This window comes from Amblyraja radiata, chromosome 14 (assembly GCF_010909765.2).
Source record: "Amblyraja radiata isolate CabotCenter1 chromosome 14, sAmbRad1.1.pri, whole genome shotgun sequence".
Taxonomy (NCBI): domain Eukaryota; kingdom Metazoa; phylum Chordata; class Chondrichthyes; order Rajiformes; family Rajidae; genus Amblyraja; species Amblyraja radiata.
Genome location: NC_045969.1, coordinates 27698013 through 27720512, shown reverse-complemented (window position 1 = coordinate 27720512; position 22500 = coordinate 27698013). Strand labels below are relative to the sequence as shown.

Genomic DNA, 22500 nt, shown 5'->3' with positions numbered 1-22500 from the left:
CACGGGCCGCGGAGGTGAACCGGCCCGTTCGCGGAGCTCGGATTCAGCCGCGGGATTGACATTACTTACCATTGCCCGGTGGGGTCACAACATCTGAAGCCTGGATCGCCTCGGCGCAGAGGGAGAATAAGAAGGGAAGAGACAAAGACTTAAGACTTTTGCCTTCCATCACAGTGAGGAGGTGCCTGGTGAACTCACTGTGGTGGATGTTAATTTGTGTTTATTGTGTGTTTTTTTCATTTTTACTATATGTAGGACTGCAAGGCAACAACATTTCGTTCAGACCGCAAGGTCTGAATGACAATAAAGGCTACTTTGACTTTGACTTTGATCTTGGTTCTTCAATCAAAGGTTTTCAATCTGAAGTGGAAACTCTGTTCCTCTCTCCAAACTTGGTACCAGACTTGCTGAGCATTTCAGCGCACCATAGAATTATAGACTCTTTGCAGCACAGAATGAGATCTGGGCTGATCAAACTTCTGCTCTTCTGCTGTCTCCAAACTGGTTCAGAGTGAATATTTCCCTGTAACTTGGTAGTTAATTTCCACGAAATGCCTTTCCAATTGCCCTTTGAGAGCCCTAATTGACTCTACACTTACAAGCAGCATATAGAAGCACTTTCAGTCTATTCAAAAAAAGATGAATTTTCCTTGCATCTTTTTACCTTTTTTTATCTATCACATTGGATTTATCTCCTGGTCTTTAAACCAGCTGCTGATCAGAGCAGCTTCATTTTGACAGGGGAATGAATGAAGAAGCATATAATCTAAATGGTGGGAGACTGCTGAGGTCTGTGAGGTGGAAGGATCTGAGTCTCCTAACATATTATTTACAAAAGGCTGGTATGCAGTTCAACCAGGGAGAGTCAGCTGGGATTGTTAAGGAAAAGTCATGTTTGATTAACTTGATTGAAATGTTTTGGCAAGATTCCATGAAGAATGTTGAAAAATACAAGTCCATGGCAACAGAAGCAGAGTGGCAGATTGGATGTGGGATTGATTCAGTGGCAGGAAAGTGTTGGCTGATATTTTGTTGTTGTGGAAGGTCATTGCCAGTGGGGTTACTCAGGATTCATTACACGGTGCCTTGCTTTTTGTGCAGATTTTAATGTAGGGAATCTAATGCATGTGACAATGGCCTTTAGATTGACAATGAGGAGGAAACATTAGACTGCAGGAAGATCTCGTCGGCAGTTGGTTGATACAGTGACAAATAACATTCAAAGTGTACGAAAATACATTTGGGAAGATAAAGCAAGGTAATTCACAATAATAGGACAATACTGGGAGGGGAGGTGCCAATTGTAAATTGACACAAAGTATTGGAGTAACTCAGTGGGTCAGGCAGACATGAATAGGCGACGTTTCGGGTCGGGATCTTTCTTCGGATCAATGTGCTGTTAACTTCACAAAGATAGCATCTTGCATGGACCCTCTTTAAGATTTTCATGAAAATGATATTTTTGCATATTAATTGTTCATTAAACTACCACAGAAATTTAGAGCTGATGCTGAAAATCAGAAATAAAAGCAAGGAATTGCTGGAAATACTCAACAGTCAGGCAGCATCCTTGGAGAGAGAACTATTATGGTTGTTTCAATAATACTTTAATATTTATGTTCCTGCAACACTACTGAAGCTCGTTTCTCAAAATAATCAGAATCAGAATCACACTTTATTTGCCAAGTATGTTTTGCAACATACGAGGAATTTCATTGGCCAGGTCAGTCATACAATTAAAAGCAACAGATCACTCGAAAACACATTTTAACATGAACATCCACCACAGTGACTCCTATACATTCCTCACTGATGGAAGGCGAAATAAAGTTCAAGTCCCTTCCCTTAGTTCTTCCTCGGTCGTGGGCCTTGAGCCTCCGTTGACGGGAAGATCTTGACTCCCGTAGTCGGAGGCGTTCGGGCCCTTTGCGTCGAGGCGATCCGCTCCCGCACCGGGGGGATGTCAGTTCCCCCGCGCTGGACGATCGAACCTCGCGTCGGGGCTGGTCAAACCTTCTGCGACGTTGGAGCTCCCGACTAGCCTCTCCCGACTGCGAGCTCTTGATGGTAAAGTCCGCGGTAGCCGCGGTGGGAGCGATCCCAGGCAGGGGATCAGCTCCGATGTTAAGTCCCGCAGTGGGGCTCACGACAGTCCGAGGCGGCTTCCAGCTCCAGTGATGGAAGGCCGCAGAAAACGCCGGAGAATGTTATCCGAAAAATAATCACATCTCCGGCAAGGTAGAAACTTGAAAAAAAAGTTTCCCCCGATCCCCTCCCCCCTCCCCCACATAAAACAAACCGAAGAACATTCAAACAAACTTTTAACACACTAAAAAATAACAAAAAGAATGGAAAAACGAACAGACTGTCGGCAGGGCAGCCATCGCCCCGGCGGCCCTGGTGGTACGACTAGTTACATCTCTGGTCCCATTTCTCAGCATTGTAAATAAAGTGTTCCCCAAAGTAATAACATTTAAATGTATACTGTACTTTACTCTGTAGTTTTCTCCAAGCCCAAGCTTTCTTTGCCTCTCTGTTTCTCTTTCTGTGTCTAATTTGATCCTGTCCGTTGTTCTTGTTTCTTTGTCAGATCTTAAATCATATTGGTTTCAAAGGTGCACAGTTAGTTCGGTCAACCCAGTAAGTCTCTATGTTGCTCTGCACTGACTTTTATCACATCACACATCCAGCAAGTTGCAGCATTAAACATTATTGTGCTAAAAGCTGACGAAAAATGTTTAATAATTGGGACATGTTGCAAAGTGCTCCATTTCAGCAAAATCTACATCAGAATTTTTGTGACATTTACCATGTCCATTTTTCATTACCATGGTTTCATCCAGATTTAGTATAGAGGCTATTATGCCAATGGAATCTAAATCACTCTTTGTTTCTATTCTTAAACAACAATATTTCTCTGCCTTTCCCTGTATCTTTTTATGCTGTTGCATTCAAATATTTATTCCACTTATACCCTCTGCCTCACTCACTGCAAGTTTATTTGATATTTTTCTTTTAATTTAGTGAAATGTTCAGAAGTGCAAAATACATATGATAACTTTTAGGAATATGACAAAACTTAATTGCAAGTCGTATGAGGATGGGAGACCAAAGAAGGATGTGTTACGGACCATCTCAATGAAAAAGAAAGATAAGAGGTGTAGAGTTGGAAGGGAATTTCAGGTTTTACAAACACAATAGCAGAGAGCATGTGTGGAATTATGGAAAAGTAAGTAGCTTATAGGACTATAGGAAAGGAAATGAATACAAAGATGGGGAGGGGTGACACTATGGAGGGGGGGTCAACAGATGGATGAAAATTTTAAGGTGAAAATGCAGCACATGATTTTGTTTGGAGTTATGACACAGGCAGAGGTGAAAATGACAAAATGTAATAGAAGTAAATTGTTAATGAAGCAGATATGGAAACAGAATCTTTGCACAAGACCAAACCACTAACTTTGGATGCAAAGAATCTGGTACAGTCTTAGATAAGGGGTAAAGAACCAGTCAGTGACTGGGCCTGAGCTTGTGGTGGAAGCTGAAGAGAAGTGAAATGAGATCATCTCTGCGAATATGACAGTTCCAGTGGAAAGGCAAAGTGATCTAGCAAGCATAAGAGGGTTGGGCATCTGAGAGGATGTGTTTATGTTTAGAGAGATTTAACATTGCTTAGGACAGATAAAATATAGCCATTTTCCACAAGGCTGTTGAAAATCAGGTCACTCAAAAAATACTATTGATTGTCTAAGATTGATTTATTTTTTTAAATTTAGGAAGCATATTAATGGATTTAGAACCAAGGCAGATAAGTGGAGTTAAAAGACCATGACCTAATAGAATGGCAAACAGGTTTGAGAGGTTGAATGACTGACTCCTGTTCCTGTGTGCATCCATGCTATTATCAATTGCATTAAAGAAGCAATTTTTTCCTGTAACGTTCTTTCAATTCTTTGTTCTCTACTGCAGCATGATAGAGTAGATGATTCAATTCTAATTATAATCCATTTAACTCATCAGTTATTGAAAGAAACTGCTTTTAGCTTCATTAAGGACATTCAAAAATTGTGAAATGCAGGATTTACAGAATTTATTATGAAACACCACAATATTCTTCAGACACCAAACCTGACCTTGCCAATGCATCATCGTTTCTCTGCAGTTGGCTAAACCCCATTTGTCCCAGTTAAGGGAGTGGTGCCTGCTAGGCGATCAAACATATTCTGGGTGTGGGTGCTTTGAGAGCAATGGTTTCATTATCTGGGACTGAATGTTTGTCCTCAGTTTAACAATGTATAAGCCATTCAAACCCTGGATGGCCAGGTGGGCAATCTCCCAACTTCACTCATCCTGAACTTGAGTTCATACAAAAATCTATTGTCTACCAAGTCCTGTCCAAGATTCAATCCTGTGCTCACTGATGTACATTGTTTCCTGGTCGGTATATAATTCCTTATTCTGATTTTTTATTTCTTCTATTCCCTCAAACCCCTTCTTTTCAACATCACACCGACAGACCTTTAAGGGCACAACATTTCACCGATCCTGACGTTTTGCACACCTTCAATTTTATTCCATCTAATTCTGATGAATGTGTTTTTTTATCTCCGAGGCCCACAAATCTGGAATACTATCCTAATCCCCTCACGATGGAATTGTAAGGCGGTGAGGGATGGGAGCAGCACTGATGGATGGAGAGATGGTAGGTGATGGGAGCCCACCACTGATGAGTGGAGGAGTAGTAGGGAATGGAAGCCCAGCACTGATGGATGGATGGATGGATGGAGGGGTGGGGAAATTGAGAGCCTAGCCTGATGGGTGGAATAGTGGTAGGAGATGTGAGACCAGGACTTTGTGGGAGGTGTAGTCGGGGTGAGGAGTAGTGGGACGGGAAAGAGGCTGTCTGCGGTGGATAAATGGGATCTTCCAGCAGGAAGAGATGACAGATCAGTATTGGACATCAGGGGGTTGCAGGGTTGGATGCGGTTGGAAACTGTGATTGATGAATTATCTCTGCATTGTCTGGGTGGATGGAGGCTCATAGTTTGACTAACCATGGTAAGCACCTCACTTTGGTACTGCACTGGGAAGACACGATTATATATAGCAGGAATGCTTAATGATGTGGGCTTCCAGGCCAATTGGTCCTGGTTTTCCTGCTTTTCTCCATTTTATGCAAACAAATCCGATTCACCCCCTGAAGTGCCTGATTAAATTTCTCGAGCAAAATGCAAAATAATACTGAAATGATCATTATCACCTTTTTTCGGGAGGGGTGGTGAGGACAGCAATATTCATTCAAGTTACACTGATAGTAAAAAACCTGAATTATGCCATTGATTTTTTTTAGGCATCTTTGTTGAATATTTGTCCTAATACTTCCTTGGCATCAAATGCTCCTGTAAAACTCTGGGAAATTTTATTGCGGAAATAAAATTAAGTTTGTTGCTGTTCATGTTTTGCATAGCTGCAATATTTAAAATTGGGTGCGATCCTTGTTTGTGCTTTCACAGCACACTTAATAAATCATTGTACAGTACCCTGTGACATTTAAGCTTCAAGTTTACATATGCCATTAGGCAACAGGGCATTATTTAATTGAGCTGAAATGTAATTGCCAATATCACTATTTTCATGATTATTATATTTCATAGTACATCACTGGCTTCTGACCTTCACGTGCCAAATACCCATCTATTTGTATTCTCCTCTTAATGTGAAAAGACTTATCAAGATTGCTTTCTCTTTTAAAAGTGCTGGCTAACGTAGCTAATTGTTGACGTGATGTGATCTACTTATGCAGCTCCAAGTCAGGATAAATGTCTCCATTCTCATTATTCTTTGTTAGTCACAATGGATTTAATCTGATGACGCATCTTTCAATCACTCTTCTGTCCCTTATTCAGAGACACAATTCTATAACCTCATTTTATGTTTCCTTTCGATCATTCCCTTTCACAATCATTTTCAAAATTGATATGACTTTCAAGTTAATTTTAAACCTTAATCTCCTTGTGCTGCTACTTTAAGTAGTTGCCACATTTTTAAATATAAAAACTGCAACAGTAGTCTATAATTTCACTTTATAAGAAGCACCTTAAAGTAGATTAGGGGATTAATTATTTTACTCCCTATTCGAAGCTGGAAAACTAGATTAACTATTTATGATGACTTTTCGATGTCAAGAATACGACAAATATTTTTTTAAAAACATCAACGTTTCATTTATTTGTAATAATATAAATTCCAAGGTTTGACTTGATAATTGGTTCTATACATTGTTTGTTACAATTTTCACTCTTTCCTGTATGAATTTGTACATTTTTGAAATGTAATGAATGATTCATTCAGTGTGTTTTGTAGCAGAGACTCTCATGTCAGAGAGATTTTTATAATATGTAATGAGGATTTCAGGCATGATATATTCAGCTAGGTACACAATTGCTGTTCTGGCATCAGTGATGACTAGGTAACAGAATGGAATGAATGCAAAGTTTATCGTATTGTAGGATGTTCATTTTGTTCTCTCATAGACGTCCACTGGAAGCACCAAATTAGTGAATTATCTTACAGTCTAATACTCCAAAACCCTTTCCATTCAGTTTTTAAATGTTAAATAGTAGTTCAATACATTTTACAGAGATCCAAGCATGTTGAAATGGAGCACAGGATGCCAGTGTGGTGAAGGGAGCATCGGCAATTAATACACCTTGGGATTATTGAACAAGTTGATAGCATTACATCAGAGTTTTACTTCATATTGCTTTTATACCCTGTAGCTCATGAAAATAAAATGCCTCGAGCCAAGAAGTTAAATCTGGGGTCTGAGTTATAAACAAAAAACTTGAGCTTCGCTCTTGTATACCTTATGCTATCGTGAGAGCTCGTTAGTTTCTAGCCACGAGTTTTCACTGACAGCTACATGCTACTGACAGCTTCACTGTCATTATGTCACAAGCACGCTGAACCTTCATAGCATGAGGCAGAATTTGGGTCTTTTCTTTCTTCTGACTTATTTCTTCTGCACAATCAAACACCAAATCAACTCTCATACAGTAGATGTTACATGGCAAGATAATGACTGAAACTCCAAAGTAAATCATTGATTTATGCTAATATTAACAAATCCCTTTTGAACTTCAGTTAGCATTAGCTGATACATTTTAGTTAAGAAATAACTTGTATTTTTATGTCCTTGAGATGTCCCAAGTACATCACAGCTGACAAAATACTTCAGTAAGTAAGTAAGTAAGTAAGTTTTATTTATATAGCACGTTTTAAGTCAACTCGCATTGACACCAAAGTGCTTTACATAAATTAAATAATAAGTTCCATTACAAACCATAAAAAAACGTTTTTAAAAAATGAATAAAATGGACACAACACATTATAGAGTTCAACGCAAACGTCCCCCCACAGCAGAATCAAAACATTTCCACTGTGGGGAAAGGCACCAGAAAGTTAAGTCCTCTTCCTCTGTGAAACACCCGAGGTCGGGGCCCATTTGTGGCCGTGCAGCCAGTCCGATGGTTTTCAGGGCCCTCTTGCCGTGAAGATAGAACTTCGGCGTCGGGTGAAACATTCCTCAGCGGCTTGGAAAAGTCTGGAGCGGCTGCCTCCTCCCCGGAGACCGGGGCACTCGTAGTCCTCAGGCCGCGCCGGTTGGAGCTTCGACCCTGGTGAACTCGATCCCTGGCTCTGCGGCGCTCCAAATCCAGCGCCGCCCGCGGCCGGATGCCCGCAGCCCCAGCTCCGCGATGTTGGGATCGACGGCCACAACGCTCCGGAGCTTACCGCACGGCGACCCGGTAAGGCATCGCCCGCTCCGTGTTGGTATCCCAGCGCTGCGCCACCGCCGCTGAAGCTGTAGTCCCGGCCGGTCCCGACAGGAAACGCCGCTCCATTCTCGATGGTAGGCCGCGAGGACGGGGCGAAGAAGCAGCTTGGAGGGATGCTGCCTCTCCGACCAGGTAGGTGACTAAGAAATAAAGTTTCCCCCTTCCCCACCCCCACCCCCCACATAGAAGACCTCCACTAACATTTTTTAACAGGACTAAGAATAAAATAAAATAAAAAAAGGTGTAGAGACGGACTGCGGGCAGGCTGCCATACACAGACAGCGCCCACTCCCGCACATCCGCCATCTTTAGCTGCTGGTGGATGTTACTGGTGCGGGTACGTCTGTGTCCAATGCATGCAGGCACATTTGTAGCATAGGTCGTACAAATGGTCTATATGGGAAGAGTACCAGTACATGTGGAGGTTTGCCTGGAAGACACAAATGCACAAATACAGTGAAGTACTGGTTCATTTAAAATTTGCTTCCTGCAGCATCACATAGTTGTCCCATTGCTGAATCCCTACTACATCTCAAGAATTATGCGGAACTAAGCAAAGTAATTTTAGTTTATAACTTCCTCAGTCACCAAGTAAACTATAAATTGCATGGTTTGGTATTGGTTCCTGAATAGATTTCTTTGACAATCTCTCTCCATTGTACACACATGTATACACACACCATCTCTGTTAAGGCCCTGTCCCACTTTCCTGAGTTACTCACGAATTCTCCCGAGTTTTCCCAATGTTTCAAACTCAGAGAATTACGGTAGTAGCGAGCCGTAGGTACTCGGAGCTATTTTTTTTACTCGTGGACAAATTTCAACATGCTGAAAAAACGTCCCGACTTACCTGATGCCCAGAGTAACTACGGCTGGCATTACGAGCCGCTACAAAATATCTACGGACTCCTACGGCCTCCTACGGACTCGCTACGGACATTCTCCGAGTTTGAATCAAGGGGAAAATTCGGGAGAATTCGTGAGTAACTCTGGAAAGTGGGACAGGGCCTTTAAGTTAGCTTTGTTATGTGCTGTGAGCAAAATTTGTCTCAGACTCTTTGTTTATTATGAGTTGCAATAATATAATTTATTACAACTTGTAATAAGAACGTAACAAGTTGTTACATTGTCAACTTCACATGTAACAGCTGTCGTAAAGGCATCCTTGTTTAGATTTAAATATCACCTTGTTGTTGAAGGTTTCAGCCCAAATCCTACTTTCTCATCCCTTTAACTCAGCCCCTCACTCTATCTTGTTTTTACCCCATTGTTTATATCCCCCCATTTCAGGAAACATTCTTTATCCCCTATTCCCATTTTTAAAATGTATTCCTAACTCTTGGTTCCACTTTTCTAACCTGACCTAATAATCAGTGCTACCTGTTGCATTACTCCTGATCTCTGATATTTACCTCCTTTGATCAGTGATTGTTTGGACCAGACCTTTTCAATGGTATGGTCTGTATTTTCTCTTACATATTTTCAAATAGTTTGGACATAAAAGGATACATTTTCCTCAGTCTTCAACTAAAAATAGTATGCCAGAGATCTGAAGCCAATAGAAATTTTGGTTGATGACAGCAGTCAGTAAGCAATGATGAATTCTGCGATTTATACAAAAAGCAGCCTGTGGGTACATTATTGTGGGGTACCAGGTAAAAGGTTAAAGAGATCCAATTTCTTCAGTTTCTAACTAGGTTCTTATTGATGTTTCTTGCAAGTTCAGATAGTTGTAGCATACATGTATGTACATACACAAGGCATGATAAATAATGCTGGTGAGCCACAGGCAAAAGTAACTGGATGGAAATATAATGTTGTGGGAGTAACAAAGCCCGGGCTTATGAAAGGGCAGGATATGGTCTGAGATGTTCATAGGAAATGAGGTTTGAGAAAGATAGAGAAGGATGGGGAAAAAAAAGTGTAGCAGTACTGACATATGTAACTAAAATGGATATCATAAAGTGGTCACAGATAGAACATATAAAATCTGAGTTAAGGAACAAGTGAAGTGCTATTTTATCATCTGAGTGCAATCTGTAGACAATGGCGTATTGGAGAAACTGAGAGGACAGATCCCTTTAAATCTTTCCTGTCCATGTTCTTGTCCAAATGTCTTTTAAATTGTGTTATAGTCCCTGCCTCAATTACCTTCACTGGCAGCTCATCCCATATACCTACCTTCAAAGCAAACATTATTTGGGTACAATCCTTCGACCTTCAGGAAAACTGACAGAGCAACCAAAATGTGTATTCATAAGTTGACAAAGATAGAGAGTGAAATGAAATTAAGGTATTCAAGAGAGAGTTAGATATAGCTCTAAGGGCAAACTGAATCAAAGGTTATGGGGAAAAAGCAGGAAGAGGGTACTGATTCTGGATGATTAACCATGATCATATTGAATGGCGGTGCTAGTTCGAAGGGCCGAATGGCCTACTCCTGCACCTACTTTCTATGTTTCTAAAAAGTGAGTACCTGATAGATATTAGAATCAAGATGTTAGAATCAAGCTGAATATGGAAAGGTTAGGTGAGAAGCAAAAAGTGAGAAGAGGAGAATAGAAGGGAGAAGCCACCTTAAGTTTTCTAGAGGATATAAATACTAAATAGGCTGTAAGAGGAAGAAGGCCAATGAAGACCTGGAAAGTTAATTTATAAATTGAGGCAGAGGTACTACATGATTCCTTTGCATCTGATAGTTCAAATACTGAATAAGTAAAACATTAATAGGATTGATACCATAAAACCTGGCTCTACATGTAGTAAATATATACTAAGTTGGGATGTGAAGCATACAGAGTTACTGAGGAAAGTATACCTCCATAGTGATACCAGAGGATGAGAATTCCCACTTTTATACACTTTCAGAAAAGGCTGCAAAGGTAACCCCACGTTCAGGCTCATCTGTATAATTTAAGGATAATCAGGAACCAAATTAATAGTCATCTGAATGAATATAGATTAACTTGGCATGGATTCATTAAAGCCAAATTGTTATTTAATGATTTTTTTATGAGATAACAATGAGATGAGTGCAATGCAGTTAAAATTGTGAACATTTGATAAAGCATCACCATTATTAATTTCTGAACACATTTGAAGCCCACACAATAAAAAAGATCGTGGCATTAGTTTATTGGCAGGAAACGGAATAAATAAACCATTATTCTTCTGTCCAGAGGAAGGGTAAAGTGGCAGTCCCGAGGTAACTACTGGAGCCAGGGGAATGCAACAATTGAACTTTTGTCGTTGGAAATGTGATAAAAATTAAGAAGATAATGAGAATCATTTATGGAACATAAACAAACTAAAGGAATGGGTAGACTTATTTGTTTTGGTGGGAAGAATAAAGAGAGACAAATTCACACAAAAAGAATGATTTTAAATTGCAAATGTTTTGGGGTTGCTAGAATAGTTCTCTGTGGGACAGAGAAAATTGAGAGATGATTCCAGAGAAAAGCATTCACAATGAAGACACAAAGTGAATAAAGAGAAACTCTTTCCATTGACAGAAGTGTCAAGAACCAGTGTTCACAGATTTAAGGTGTTGCCAAAAGACCTAAAACCTGAGGAAGAACTTTGTCATGCGGTGCGTAACCATGATTTGGAATTCATTGCCTGAAGGTGTGGTGGAAGCAAATCCAAATGGGGCTTTCAAAAAGGAGTTAGGTAAATAATTGTTTTGTTTTTTAAACAACTGCTAAAAAGGAACAGGACCAAGGACTACTCTTTTGAAAACCCAATGCATTGCGCTGCGTGACCTCCATCTGTGCTCTAATAATCCTCTGGCTCTATTCACTCCCAGCACAGTGTAATTTCTGAATCCAACTGTGGCTACATATGTAATTACATTGCATCAGTATTCGTTTGTAGAAGCTATATTCTAATCCTTTTTCCTCTTTCTTAACTGCGAAGACTTTCTTCTAATTTGCTCTTTCACTTTGCTGATCATGATTCAAAGTTTTTATTCATTTATTATGATGATGACCACATTTCAAAAGTTATTTATTAGTTATAATTGTGATGGTTGGAGGGACCTTGGTATTGTAGTACATGAATCACACATATAGGTGCAGTGAGCAGTTAGCTGTCATTCATTGCCAGAAGGTGCAATTACAAGAGGTGTTTTAATGAAATTATATCTGGCTTTGATAAGACTACATTGGAAGAGATTGGATATCATCAATATGAGAAAGGGTCCCGACTTGAAACATCATCCATCCATCCCTCCACAGATGATGCCTGACCCGCTGAGTTTCTCCAGCAGTTTAATTTTTACAATAGATTGTACAGGTCTGATCTCCATATCTAAGGAATAATTAATTTTCAAAAGACATAGTACAGGTAAGGTTTTCCAGATTGATCCCAAGGTGGGTTGGTTGTCTGCTAAATTAAGCAGACAGGACTTATCTTGAATTTAGAACAGTTATAACATTTAAAAGAGTACATTAGGCAAGGACATGGATAGGAGACATTTTGAAGCAAATGGAACTAGCTCAGCTAGGCAAATTGGTTGGCATGGACAAGTTATGCCAAAGGACCAGTTTGCAGTCTGGAACTCTCTGACTCAGGAACATAAAACTGCTTTTCAGTTGGCTGGTGGCAAATTTCATTGAAGATATTCAATCTGTTGATGTTGATCGGTTTGAGGTAATTTGTAAAGATTTGGCAGTTGCCTTTTGCCAATGAACTAATTTTCTCTACATAGAAGGACTCTTCCCATCTCAGGCAAGTGTACTCAGCAAGAATAACCATGAAGATGAAATGTGACAGCCAATTTGTGCACATCCATGCGATAAACCAATGTAGTAATATACAGATAAATTGTTTTAATGATGTTGGGTGAGGTATAAAGATTTATCACAATCCAGGGGATAAATCTTTTGTTTTTCTCTGTAATAATGCCATAGGACCATTCTGTCCACTAAAAGAGGAAGGCGGGACCAAGGTCTCCTACAAGAGATACTACTTCAGAGGTGAAGCAATCATTCAATACTATACTGGATAAATGGTATCCTAGATTACACACTGAGGTCTCTCAAGAGGAACTGTGGCCCATGACCACCTGATTCACTCAAGAGACACCAAGCCACAGTGAATGCCTTGAAAATAATGTGTCAGGCACTTTCTGAGTTGTGTTCATATTTAATTTATTAAAGAAGTGCAGCACTTACTGATGTCACTATGTGTGAGGGAAATGTTATTCATTTCATGAAATTGTATCTGCTCAGTTGTGCTCATTGCTATATTTCAATTTGTTTCCAGACGAGCATAAAAGAAGGATTTTTACTGAAGCAAACCAGCTCATTTCAGCGATGGAAAAGAAGATACTTCAAATTACGGGGACGGACTCTTTACTATGCCAAGGATTCGAAGGTACAATTATAGAATTGAGAAATTTACAGCTTAAGTGTGGACCAAGTGCCTGGGAAGTCCACAACAGAGAAAAAAGTTAGAGGTATTCAAACAACTTACAAATCTGTTTTTGTCACCTTGTAGTTTGGGCAATGAAGGTAGTTAATTGGATATTTCTTAAATATATTAAGGTTTTCTGTCACACTCACTCGGTGAAAAAATTATTTATCTCCTTTAAACCTTCCAAAAATAGCTTTATACTACCTCCTTGATCTGTGCTAAAGTTTATTTTAGGATTGAACGTAGAACATAAAACAGTACAGCACAGAAACTAGCCCTTCGGTCCACCAAGTCCATGTCGAACATGATGCCGAACTTATCTCCTTTGCCTGCACATGATCCCTCTATTCCCTGCACATCCATGGACAAAAACCTCTTAAATGCCGCTATCACACCTTTCCCTACAATTCCCCTGGCAGCGTGTTCCAGATAACCGCCGCTTTCTGTGTTTTAAAAAAACTTGCCCCCACACATCTCCTTTAACCATTGCCCCTCTCTTCTTCAAGCTATGCGCCCTAGTCTTGACATTTCTACTCTGGGGGAAAAAGGTTCTGACTGTCTATCTTATCTATGCCTCTCCCATTTTACATACTTCTCACAGGTCTCCCTTCAGTCTCCAATGCTCCAGAGAAAACAATCTAAGTTTTCCCCTCCCCTTGTAGCTCCTTGTAACTTTTAGTCTATTATACGATTTAAAAATAGAGCACACAATAACCAACATTAAAGTTTAGGCAAAGTTTTAAATAGTCACTACCTGAAAATTACACAGACCACCACAAAATAGGTATGTTGCAAAGCCTACCTGAAGCGTCTTTGAAAATCTGCCGCTGCGGGTGTGCGCGATTTTGGCGCCGTTTAGAGGGGGCGGGTTTAAAACGCGATTTTCTCTAGGCTGTTCAAAACGAAGATGTTCAGCCTAGTTAATTATTAACGAAAAATCGCTGGAAGACCCCGTCGCAAAAGCTATTATTAGTTTTAAAGGCCTCGTAAAATAGTTATAGTAGTTTAAAAATCAATCTCTAAACCCGCGACCGCCGGCAACCGCAGGGTCTCATAAAGCAAACCACAGAAGGTAAGTTGTATATTTTTACATTAAAAAGGGCTTCTAAAGATCCCTTTATACAAAGTTTAATATTGCGAGTAGCTCATTTTGGCCCCATTATATCCCGCAGTATTTTTCTGGGCATTTGGGGCACAAATCTACCGCAATGTGAACGTTCTAAACCAGCGCGTTCACAGGATCCCACTAGAAAGCTGATTTAAATGGGCATTTATTTACAGCAATTAAACACTAAATTCCTTCCATTTGGTCTATAAATTAATGTAAATGAGATTTTAAAATCATGTTTTATTGTGAATTATTTGTGAATATTATTTGGACATTTAGGCTATTTAAAAATGTTAATCATTTATTAAGAAATGGATAGATGTTTAGATCTAGTAATTGAAGTCTGAAATTAGCTACAATTAGGTAACTAACTAATTATATGCTTTAATTTCAGGTCATCCAAGTAAGATTATTTTATATTTGTTTCAGAATGCTTCAATCTATGATAACTGAAAATTTCATTCAGTTCTCTTAATTTTTAAGAAAGTTATGGGCTTTTGACTGTTCACGATCACAGCTTTTTTGTTATGTCCATAGAAAATCAATAGGGAACAAGATGCTCATTTCCCAGTATGAAAATGGCCATAACTTTTTAAATACTTGAGATATGAAAGTGAATTAGGTGTCAAATTAAACTTATTTTTATGCTTTATCTGATGGGATAAATTGCAGACTTGATTTTTAAAATCTCAAAATTTTGTAACATTGCTACACAAAAGAACACTTTCTTTCCAATTTGAATGAACTTGGCATGCTGACTAAATCCTGGATTTAGCATTGTGTCAAAGCTATGTTCTGTTGAAGACCCTTCTGTGCAAACTGTCTATGCACTGGTAAACCTATTAACTTTCATATACATTTCACCACATTTAAGTGCTGCTTCTAATCTCCGGAATTTCCTCCCAAAATCTCTCGACTTCTCTTTTCACCTTTTAGAAATGCTAAATCTACCCCTTTGACCATCTAAACTTTAATATTTTGTTGAAGTACGATGGGGTATTTATGCTATGTTAAAGCTGCCATAATAATGGTACGTTCTTGAGGTTGTCTCAAACATCTGTTAAAATGGCTCCACATTCATCACCAATATTGCACAGTATTGCACAACAAAGTGCTCTCACTAACTACCAGTTTTTAATTCTTGTTGGTAGTCCCACAACCTCTGATTAATATTTGATACCTGGTGCCATGAAACTTGTAGGGCAATTGGAACATTGCAGATCAACAAGAAAATCTATTAAATAAAAGCATTAGATTAGCTGTTTCCAAGAGCAAACTTACTAAGTAAGCTCACGACATGTTTTGGGTTCAATATTTATGCTGCTTTTCATTATCATGTTTCTCTCGTGAATTTAAGAGATTTATAAAGATAGCACTAACATTCTTTTCATGCATTAAAAAAAAAAAACACGTTTACAGCAGAAAGCTATATTTACAGCTCCATAATAGGACATAAGAGCTGATTGTTGCGCAAATTCTTCTGTTAATGCTTTGCCATTTAAAAAAAATATGTGCAGAAAAAGCATGGTGCAAATTCTTCATAGTTTTCGAATATGAATCAGATGGTAGGTATGAAGCTTTTATAAAAATATTGAAAATCAAAATGCTTCATCCAATTAAGCATATATTTTGCATCAGCGGAGGAATACTGATTTGAAACTTATGTTGCCTAGTTAGTTGAAGGTAAGGGAGGACTTGGCGTCCTTTTTTGCATGGGCTGGTGAGATTTAGGCATGATTAAGAATGTAGATGGATGATACAGTAGATGAAGGTATAAGTTGTACTATTTGGAATCTCCTACCAAGCCAGGCAGTAAGCTAAGAGCATTGTGTGTTTCAAATTACCAAGAGGTCCTTTATTGGGAGAATTATGGCCCTGTCCCACTTAGGAAACCTGAACGGAAACCTCTGGAGACTTTGCGCCCCACCCAAGGTTTCTGTGCGGTTCCCGGAGGTTGCAGGTGGTTGCCGGAGGTTGCAGGTAGTGGAAGCAGGTAGGGAGACTGACAAAAACCTCCGGGAACCTCCGGGAACCGCACGAAAACCTTGGGGCGCAAAGTCTCCAGAGGTTTCCGTTCAGGTTTCCTAAGTGGGACAGGGGCATAAGAGTCTGGAGAAATGAGCTACATGCAACCCAAAATACTTTTTCTTCTACATCTCTGGTTCAACACTTTACAAAATAGTAACTTATACAGGAACTTTATTCAAATATGAATGGAACCACTTAGTGCAACATTTGTATTATGAAGCAGAGTTCCCCTTGAACAGCTGGATGATATACAGGAAATTATAAGATTTGCTGTCCTTACTTGGCCTCATCTAAATGTGAGCTTAAACGTGGAGCAATATGATTGACATAATAGCATTCCGAAATAACCTAGCAACCACTCAGTTCTATCAAATGGGGAAGACAAAACATTCTAAAAATAAAACCAGACATACAAACACTCTAGATTTAGGGATTACAAAGGTACAAATCCATCCCACTTGATACTACACACAAACATCTGCAGACTTGCCCACATTGCCTACATGTCCACAGAGTAGTCAGGCAATATTCTAACATAATCATACTCAGAATCACACCTTTCAGCCAATGTTCTGGACTCTTTTATCACCATCTCCGGTTATGTGCAGTATACGGCATTTTCTACTGACTATCTCCTACCCGTCACCCGATGAATCAGCGTTCCATTTTGAATCTACTCAGATTTGGACAGAATGTGCTCTAGTCACAGACTCCATTAAAAAAAAATGATTTAGAACCACCACTGACTTACTTGGCCGATTGCTATGAACAGTTGGTAAGGGAACCAAGAGGCAAGAGAAATCTTTATCAAGAAATTTGATCATGCTCATTTTTGGAGTGGTAAGTGGGTTTGATGCTTAGTACTAATGCTAAAATATTTTTTAATGTAATTCTTATGGTACTTTGCAATAATTGCTCTTTGTTAAAACACTATCTGTGGGTTTCATAGCATCTACGAGCAGAGTTGGCAGCAACCATGTCATATCCACACTGACTGTTGGGATACAGCATATATTGAGGTCTGATTAGGTCCATTAAATGCCGTGAGACAGGGCAAAATAATTAGCAGTAAATACTCATCAGAGAGCAGCATAACAGAGTCCCAGTCTAGATGCCTCAGGATTTGCTGTTATGTTTGTTGACTGTGAGTTAACAACAATGCTTGAAGTTTTTTGGAAAGACAGAGTTGGTATTGCACATGTTCATGATGTAAATACATATGTAAATGACACTGGTGAATGATCTCTTATCAATCTGCATCCATTAATGATTATATTGGTAAGAGTGGCCATTATATAGTTCTTGTGGAGGTAGAGTGATAATATCGCTGAGTTGCGGAGCACGATTGGCTGCTTTAAGATGTCCCTGTGGAGTAGGTGAGTGTTAGAGTGTGAGGGTTGTGAAAATAAAATAGAATTTGTTCAGATTAGTGTAAATGGGTGCTTGATGGTTGGCACAGGCCTGGTGTGTAGAAGAGGTTGTTTCTGTGTGATGTCTCTATGATTCTATGAATCTAATGGAATAAATCAAATACATGGCATCTCTGTAAAATATGTTGGACTGTTAGCAGTAGAAAAATAATCTTTATCGTTTCAGTAACCTCTTGGCCTGGCATACCTCTCAGATCCCTATCACTGTCAAATCATGAGATCACTATGATTAAATGAAGAATCTAGTAGAACACACCGTGAAGAGCACCAGGTATACCTAAACGTTATAACACCAAATTAAACACGCATGGAACAACTAAACGATTATGCTACAGACAAAGTCAAACAATCACACAACCAACAGATTAAATATAGTTCATACATTCCATTGTGAAATGTGGTGGATAATCAATCTCCTAGTGGTAGGGAGTCTGCATGAACCTATCCATCTTCAAATGTGATGGAACCCAACACAAATACAAAGACTAGTTTAGAGTTTCTACACCTATCTTCAGCTAGAAATGGTAAGTTGATGATCTGTCTTGGTGATCTCTTGCCATTCAGAAGCCAGTTTATAGTTAATTTAATTCACGCCTCATGATATCAAGAAGCGGGCTGAATGTGCAATGGGACCAGAAATTGTTCTAGCTGTAGCAATGAAGATTTGTGCTTCAGTACTAGCTACACATCTAGCCATGAGTTTCCATGTCTCTATGACATGGGGATCTTCTCAGCAATTGGAAAAATTGCCTGGATATGACCTGTTCACAAAAATAGAATGAACCCATCAAGTCTGCATTCACTCACAAGCAATGTGTTGGAAGATATTTTTGACAGTGTTACCAAGCATCACTTACTCACCAATACGTGCTTACTGAAGCTTAGTGTAGTTTACTTCAGAGAATAACTCTCCAAATGTTATTTTGAAGACCTGGTGTGAATATTGACCAACGAACAGAATTCCAGAGGCATTTGACAGGGTGACTCAATATAATGGGAATCAAGGGGAGTTATATACAGAATAAAGGAAGACGTATGTAGTTTTTGATCCATCATTTTAGTCTCTGAACATCACTGTAAGAATTCCTCACAGCAGTAACTATTCCCATCTTTGGTCGCTTCATCAATGACCTTTATATGAAAGCCAGAGGTGGAGGTGTTTTCTGTTGATATCAGCCCCAGTTGCAGCTCTTGAAATAAAGCAAGCAACATGGACTGAAGCAAGCATAGACTGATGAGTGACGGGTAATATTTGTAACTGAAGACAATGATTATCTCCAGCATGACTGAGTTTAGCCACATCCCTAGACATTAAATTGGTCAAATTCCATAATATCATCCTGGGGGATGGATCACCATTGACAAGAAATAAATTGACCAACCAGTTAGACACAAAATTCTGGAGTAACTAGTCAGCGGGACAGGCGACATCTCTGGAGAGAAGGAATGGGTGATATTTCAGGTCTGAGAGTCAGGGGAGAGGGAGACGAGAGATATCGAAGGGTAAGGTGTGAAAACGACAGATCAAAGCAGACGGCGATGAAGGAAATGGTTCATTGTTGGCTGAGGGGAAGGTGACAGCGAGGCATACAAAATGAATCAGGAGGACAGTGACACTAGTCGGAGAACTATTGTGGGGGAGAGACGGAGATAGTAGGAAAGTAAAGGTTACTTGAAGTTAGAGAAATCAAAATTCATACCGCTGGGTTGGAAGCTGTCCAAGCAAAATATGAGGTGCTGTTCCTACAAGTTGCTTTGGGCCTCACTCTGACAGTGGAGGAGGCACAGGACAAAAAAGGTCAGTCTGGGAATGGGAGGGGGTGTTCAAGTGTTTAGTAACAGGGATATCCCATAAGCCAAGCCGGACTGAGCGGTGGTTTTCAGCAGAGGTGACCAACCAGTTAATTCTGTGGTTATGCAAGCAACTTAGAAGTTGGTTGTTTTCCTATGATTGGCTCACCACCTTTTTGTGTGTCTGATGGAATATCTTCCACTTGCTTAATCGAGTTGTGCTCCAAAGTAATGAAGACATTTGATTTGACATGATTTGATTGGAACTTCATACATCACCCTGAAATTTTCACTCTCTATCACCTGTAGCTGTAACATGTACCATCTACAAAATGTTGTTGAATAACTTACCAGAATCTTTTTGACAAATCTCCAAAACGATGGAGCTCTATCATCCAGAAAAATTGCAGGCAGCAAGTTTTTTTTTAATACCATGGGTTACAAGTTTCTATCCAAGTCACACACCATGTGTGATCTGGTTATCTACCCGTGCTTCTTCTTCATGTCCGGATCAAAGTCCTGGAACTCCTTATTTAACATACCACGGGAGCATGTTCACCACCGGCCTGTGGTAGTCCAATAATGTAGTTATCCATCTTCTCAAAGGATGGGTATTAAATGTTGACCATGCCAAATACAGTCACATCCCACAAGGTAATAAAGCAAATCTTTACACTCCCATCTTGATTGTATTAAAATGATCTGACTGTGATAGACAGGGACCTCTACTATTACTTTTTGTGAGAACTCCCTTGGTTTCAAGATGACTTGCTTCATCTCCAGTTCTTTGTGTCCTGAGGTGAAAGTGAGATCAGTGTGGAGCCACAGACCCTTCGATAGGAGGTGCCTGAAGGATGGGTTATGCTGGATGGTAGAGGGTGCACTGCATACACAAGGCTTCAGTGTTCCTGATGCTTCAACCCCTGATTCTGAATTTCACTCCTAACTTTCTTTCTCCACGGTGTGCAGTTAACAGCGAGGGATTCCCTGGAGTCAATGGGGATATTGGATGTTTTCAAGCAAGCCATAACACTTTGTGAATCTTTTTCTACCCATCTGGTGATCTGTCCCTGTGCGACAAGAGCAGGGAATAGAATGCCTCACGTACATTGATTGGAAAAGCTGATGGAATGAGACTAAATATGTTTGATTTTAAAAAAAAGCCTCAAAGCAACATGGAGTGATGTTAGGGACAACAGCTAATACCAGGAGATCGAGTGATTGGGGTCTGAGCAGAGGTGAACAGTAAGTTGATGTGCAATATTCAGTGAAAACATAGAATGTTTGTGTTTCGCTCTCAGATAGAAGCCAGTAAATATGCTCCTTTGAAAAGATTCACATTTTTAATTTGTGATCACAATGAAGTGACCCAAATGCCAAAATAAAATTGATGTAGAATATGGAAATCATCTGAGATTTGTATTTTTTTTAAAAAATCTCATAACATCTGTCAGATGAAATTAAAAAACCTAAATTGAAAGCAAGCTTGGAAGCTGCATGACATTGAATCATAGTCGCCTTAAACTTTGCTGTGGAAGACATTTATACAAGCATTTTGTGTGCTCCAGTTACAATTCCAATCTGGTAATTTAGCCAAGTCATTCATCCATTTGTTGAAGTGAGTTCATGATAACTTAATTTCAGATAAGCCTTGAGACCAATACATATATATTGGTACATATACATATACACTGGGACTAAACTCAATTTTCTTTGAATGATGAGATGAGTCTATATCATTCAGGATTGATCCTCTATCTCAAAACCCGGGCATTATTTGTCTGCAAGAATTATGTTTTTGAATTTATAGGTCTGGCAATGAAGTGGTTTAATTACAGGACTGGTACCCAGAAGCCTGGACCATTGATCCAGAGACATGAGCCTGATTCCAACCACATTGGCTAAGGAATTTTGGGAAATTGAATAATTCTGAAATGGAAAAAAAAAAAGAGATGAAACGACCAAAGAGTTGGTTCCAGAAAGCAAAGGAAATCAGTCGCCGTTATGCCCAGGCAAAGTTACCTGTGTCTCTGGAGTTGCCAAGGTGATTGACTCTTAACTGACAATTGAAATTATGGAACAAGATACTCAGTTCAAGAGTATTTACGAATGGACAGAAAATGTGACTTTATCTGTGAACTTTACAATCCATGAACAAATAAAAAATAAACACCATTAATTGATCAATAATTATTCCTTGAGTAACACCATGACAAGCTGGTGTTTGTTATTGGCTGCTGCACTAATTCTCTGCTGCCATCACATTAAGAACAGCACTGCACTTTTTGCTTCTCATGTATTATGTGATATACCTAGTTACACCTCTCAGATATTTTGCTGGCTTCCATGGTACAATAAAAAAGAACACACAATACACAATAAAAATTTAACACAAAAACATCCACCACAGCATTCATCACTGTGGTGAAAGGCACAAGGTTCAGTCAGTCCTCCATTTTTCCCCGTGGTCGGGACCACAAACCTCCGCAGTTGCCGCTGCGGGCGGCCAGATGTACAGGCCCTCTCGTCTGGAAGGTAAGTCCCGAATTGGTGCTTCCCTACCGGAGACTGTGGCTTCAAGATGATGTAGGCCGCAGGCCAGAGGTCGAAGACCTAAGTCCCCGCCACACCACAGCTAGACGTACCGCAGAGCGAGGCTTCAAGATGTTGTAGGCTACGGGCCGGCGGTCGGAGCTCTTCTCCTCCGGGGTCCCCAACGAGGGATCCCAGGCTCCGCAGACTGCAGCTTCAGGATGTAACAGCTGGCGGGCCAGCGATCGGAGCACTCCCTTCTGGCGACCCCCGGCGAGGGCTCGCCCGCTCCATGATGAAAAGTTCACGCTGCGCCCGCTGCTGAAGCTCCGGGCCCGACTCCGGGAAAGGCCGCATC

The 22500-nt window shown here is 39.9% G+C and overlaps 1 protein-coding gene across 4 annotated transcripts in view; it reads left to right on the top strand.

The window, feature by feature from the left end:
- The window catches only part of dgkh (diacylglycerol kinase eta), a 285492-nt gene that overhangs the window by 109961 nt on the left and 153031 nt on the right, over positions 1-22500 (top strand). For all 4 annotated transcript variants that reach the window (XM_033032903.1, XM_033032904.1, XM_033032905.1 and 1 more), the window contains one exon: positions 13104-13214. In XM_033032903.1, coding sequence (XP_032888794.1) covers positions 13104-13214 — 111 coding nt within the window. The remainder of the gene's footprint in view (positions 1-13103; positions 13215-22500) is intronic.